General features: G+C 32.5%; 1 protein-coding gene across 1 annotated transcript; it reads left to right on the forward strand.

The window, feature by feature from the left end:
* Positions 1–2,686: 2,686 nt before the first annotated feature.
* On the forward strand, positions 2,687–3,406 carry LOC103310364. Its single transcript, XM_008188435.1, has one exon. The coding sequence runs from the start codon at positions 2,687–2,689 to the stop codon at positions 3,404–3,406; it is 720 nt and encodes a 239-aa protein (XP_008186657.1).
* Positions 3,407–5,491: the final 2,085 nt, after the last annotated feature.

Below are 5,491 nucleotides of genomic sequence, written 5' to 3' on the forward strand. Positions count from 1 at the left end.
ATATTAGGTACTATTTGATCACATGTATGGGCGCGCAGCTACGAAAGTACGAACACGTCGAACATCGTCCGTTGCACGTGTTGGTAGTGCACTACTGCACCTGCACGAGGGAATTTTCCGTTGATAAACAAACGCTAAGTACCTATATCGAAACGTGTTTACGCGTCTCATGAACTCTATATTTATTGATGTGAAAACATCTTACGGGCGTTCAGATTTTCCGCATGGCAGTGGAAATTTTCGAGCGTTACCTTTTTCGTGCCGAGCGTATTTTCTATTTTCGGACTTGTTACTTTTTTCCAAATTTTTCAAAAAACACCGACAATTCTTTTGCCACTAACAGTCTAATTCGGACGTCGACGTCGGCGTCAACCATGAAGGTAGGTCGAGATCGGAATTCCTGCCGAGCGAATTTTCTACGGACGTTATATTTTCGGACTTGTGATTTTTTTTTTTAATTCAATTTGTTTGTCACTTTTATATAATATATGAGTGTAAATATGTGCGTAGCATATTTACCTTCTATGTAAATACTTTATTCTATTAATAGTTATTTGATAAATTTTCATTTTTCATTTACTTAGAACATAATTTCTATTCTTATTTGTGATTTCAGACTTCAGTCAAATATTCCTTTCATTTGATTTAAAATATATAACTGAAATGAATATCTCTTAGTGTACTGAAAGATGAAATTTGAACAGATATGATTCTTAAAAATGTTCAATCATATCCTACAAACAATATGAAAGCACGTGTCTTAAAATAAGAATATTTTCTTCAAATTGTACGTCATAATAAAACTATATTTCTAAGCTCATATATATGTTTTCACATCTTCTGAAGATCACTTGAGACATACATGTTTTTTTTTTACTATTAGGCATTAGCACTAAAGTCTACAGTAAGTTAAATAAGTTTTTAACAAATATAATAATATATTTTAAAAGTTTCAAGTACCCAATAATAATATTTTTAAATTACAACAAAATAACTAAAACCGTTATTTTAGTTTTAATATGTAGTATTATCCAATTTTTAACTTAAAATAACTATAAATTACTTAGTGTCTTTACTCTTTAGTACGTTAAAATTAATATTTTATATCTAATTGTCATAATATTATACATCGGGTATACTCGTATTGAGCCAGGTAAATTGTACTTTTAACTCGCTGTTCTTTATCACTAGGTCGCTTTTTGGTATAACATCATCGACATTTTTATATTTTGAATACCTATATATTTTCAACTTATATACCTACTTAGTACTTTTTAATTAATAATGTTGTGGTGAATGATGATTCAATAAATAAATGAAGATATTCTATTTTATTGATAATATATGACGCCCTATTATAGTGGGCTCAGTGTACCAATTCTTATACAACATAATTATATTTATGTGGCTTGGTGTGGCACAGTGCGTGCATTTAACTGCGGAAACGCACTGAGTGTACGTAACGGCCGAAGTTACTAGTTCCCGGATGGGTGAAAAATCCCGGGATTTTTAGCAACGTATCCTTGCCACACATACAAAAATTATGTTTTCAACCGTTCCTCCTCTTACTAACAACCTATAAACAATCAAAACGGCTAATGGCCTAAGTGCCGAGCTTAGTTAAGAGCTCAATAAAAAAAAATTATATATATTAGTTAGGAATAGAATATTTATAGAATGTATTAAATATTAATAACAATGTATAAGCTGATTGAGAATCACTGAGCGAGATTGACGAGGATTCTAATTAAGAATCGACAAAACCATATTCTAAAATAGAACAAGCTATAGAAAATTATCAAATTATTAAGCAATTTGGTGAAATCCAAATCCACAGAGATCTTTACTACACATATCATTATTTGCATGAAATCGCAGTGTTTTTGATTTTTTCCGATGTACCTTGTTATAATATTGTTGATATTATTATTTTGTTTTTTTTTTTTTTGGTCAAAATGCTTGAGAATTCACTACAAGGTTCCTCGTGAGATTTATACACTAGTAAAGAAAAACCGAAAGTATACTTATACAATATAACTAGACAACATGTCCACAACTCACAAGTCAAGTTTACACCAGCGTTTTGACGCGTTTATTAATAATAATATCAAATAAATATCAAACAAATAACAAACCATAACGTTTATTCGTGTAAGCTTAGGTACATAATATAGCTGGTTATACATTATATAGGGTATACATTATACATTATACATTATACATTATACAAAGAATTTTAACTGATTTTCTAGCGAACAATTTCAACCGGACACAAAAATGCGGAGCAAACTCGGCATAAATACGCACATACACTTTATATACATTGCGTGGTCTATTTCGGTATAGAGCCGCAACATAGAATTCGCCGGACAAATCTTTTCGTCCGGCTCTACAGAGAGCGGCGTTTGAGAATTACCGCGGTTACCATCGGGTTCGTGACTGTATCATTGCAGCCGCTGCGGATTACCACCATATCCTGGATAGTGGATACCATTTGCCTGGTGGACCGATGGTTTCGCCGAACAGTTTATAGACTCGTTATCGTCAAACTGCAATGCTGCCGTGTTGTTAATGTAAATGTGCAGGTTTGTTTGTATTTATTGATCAATTGGCTTGAGATGTAATTATTTTTAATGTATTACAGGTGATTGAGAATCCCACGTGCAATATATCAAGAAATTCTGCGATGGCGAAAGTTTTGCAGCAAACAGCAATTATTTTATTGGATGAATGTACAATGACGCATAAGAAATCGCTTGAAGCAATAGACCGCACAATGCAAGATCTACGTGGAAACCAAAACATTCTTGGTGGAGCATTGATATTATTGTCAGGTGATTTTATGCAAACACTGTCCGTAATTCCACGTTCAACACTGGCAGATGAGCTCAATGCGTACCTAAAGTATTCTTTCTTGTGGAGATATGTACGAAAATTGACGCTAAACATAAACATGCGTGGTCAGTTGCACAATGATCAATCTGCAGATCGGTTTTCGGAGCAATTGTTGGAAATCGGAAATGGCAAAGTTCGAATCGATAATACAAACGGTTTAATTAGTTTGCCAAACAATTTTTGTACAATTCTCCAATCAAAAGAAGAATTGATTGATCGAGTGTTTCCGAATATTGTCCAGAATCGCAGGAATCACAATTGGTTGAGTGAACGCGCAATTCTGGCACCAAAAAATGTGCATGTCAATGCTATCAATTATCTCATCCAAGAAAAATTGCCTGGTGCAGTGACATCATACAAATCTGTTGAAAGCGCATTGAATGAGGATGATGCAATCAACTATCCAGTTGAATTTTTGAATTCGTTGGAACCGCCCGGGATGCCACCGCATTGCTTGAATTTGAAGGTCGGCTCATCAATAATTTTACTACGAAATTTGAATGCACCATAACTGTGCAACGGCACAAGATTGGCTGTAAAAAGAATGATGCCAAATTTAATCGAAGCCAAAATATTGACTGGCAAAGCGAAGGGGGAAGATGCACTTATCCTACGTATTCCTCTAATACCAACAGACATGCCATTTTAATTCATACGATTGCAATTCCCCGTGCGCCTATCATTCGCCATGTCCATCAATAAGACACAAGGACAAACGCTTGAAGTATGCGGTTTGAATTTGGAGGAGCCGTGTTTTTCGCATGGGAAACTATACATGGCCTGTTCAAGAGTTGGCACTCCAAATTGTTTATTTGTGTATGCCCTAAATAGACAAACAAAGAATATTGTTTATCCAAATGTGTTGGATTGATAATAAAAATTTGGAAAAAAATAAATGATTTTCTAGGAAAAATTACGGAGGACGGAAAAGGGAAAAAACGTAATTAATAAACATCTGATTTAAGAATTTCAATTAGAGAAAACAATAACTACACACGAGCGAAGCCGGGTTATTCAGCTAGTACATGTATAATAATTAAAAGTTTATAATTAATAATTGGTTAATAAATAATAAGTTGCCTTATAATATCAATTCCTGTATAACGTTAGCCTACGTCATATTATTCTACAATTAATTAAATTGAATGAATTTCATTACACATATTATATTTATTTTTAATATTTACTATTTTGTATTTTATATTTTTTCGGTAACTTTTTTCCTTGTTTTACCGCTGCTCATTAACAAAAAATTAATCTTCAACTTTTTCATGACATAAATATAGTAGACAAAAAAACGACTTAAGCCACTTTCTTAGTTGGCTGGTCATCCTACTTTTTATATACGTTTCGAAGTTGATTTTTGATATTATTTATTTGGGCCAGTAGTTAATATGGTGCTCAATCGTTTGAAATAAAATATAATGGTAACGTTAGAAAAAAATAATATAAATTATTGGGCGTTCTCGATCATATTACTAAAATCTCGACTCTCAATCGTATTTTACCGATTATTAATTATGATGCTACATATTTTTGTACTTACCTACATAGTTTTACTCAACACCATTTTAATTTCACTATTTCACAATGAGATAGACCACAAAAATTGCATTTATGTGTGGTATGTCTTTGTAGGTAAAAAAGGAATCATTTTTCCGAATGGAATGATGCGTTTGACAACTGCGTTTCTGAAATTCTAAATATGTTGTTTTTATAAGTTCTAGTCTCTTTTTCGATTTCTTTTGGGATGTTCTTTTAGATAACCACCGCAAATAATTCCTTTCTTCACTTTTGAACACATATCGGAATTGAGTATAAAATATCTCAGAAACCGTAGGAAATAAAATAAACATGTTTCTTAGTTAGGAATTAAATGCCAATAAAAATGATATTATCTACAATAATAAAATAATGTTAAAATACTTAATATTCACGCTTTTTACTTCAAAATTATATTTTACAACACACACACACACATAAATCTTGTAATAAATACACGCAATGACTACATCACAATAGTATGTAACGAACTGTAGACTACTGTAATACGAGTATAACTTTAACTCAATATCGTGATCTATAGAATAATGCAAATCAGAAATAATCAATAAAAGTTGTTTAGATATTTTAATTCAAAGATTATAAATTTCACGTCAATAACAGTTTGTCAGTTCGTGTTCATACTCCGTACAGTCAACACATTTATTATCGCGAGTTCCGTCTTTATTAGCTTCGATAGCAAACAGTTAACGCAGTCAACATACGCAGGTAATTATGGTAATTATGTAATACCGTAGGCACGCATATAAAAAAAAAAAAACGATCAGGGTGCAAGCCCAAAACAATAAATCATATTCTCAAAAGCACCCGCGATGAAAAGCCCATCAATTCGACAAAACTCACTAAACATCACAAAGTCAACTGTTACAAATACTCCTAGTAAAATCAACCAAATAAAAGTACCACAACTATCAAAAACCAAATCAACACCACTAGTAACTAAAATAACTAAGCAAATCCTTACACCTTCAGAATACCTCATCATCAACAAAGAATCTCGAAGCACAGTATCCACAGATTTAAACAAAAGTAC

This window comes from Acyrthosiphon pisum, chromosome A1, assembly GCF_005508785.2.
Source record: "Acyrthosiphon pisum isolate AL4f chromosome A1, pea_aphid_22Mar2018_4r6ur, whole genome shotgun sequence".
Classification (NCBI taxonomy): Eukaryota; Metazoa; Arthropoda; class Insecta; order Hemiptera; family Aphididae; genus Acyrthosiphon; species Acyrthosiphon pisum.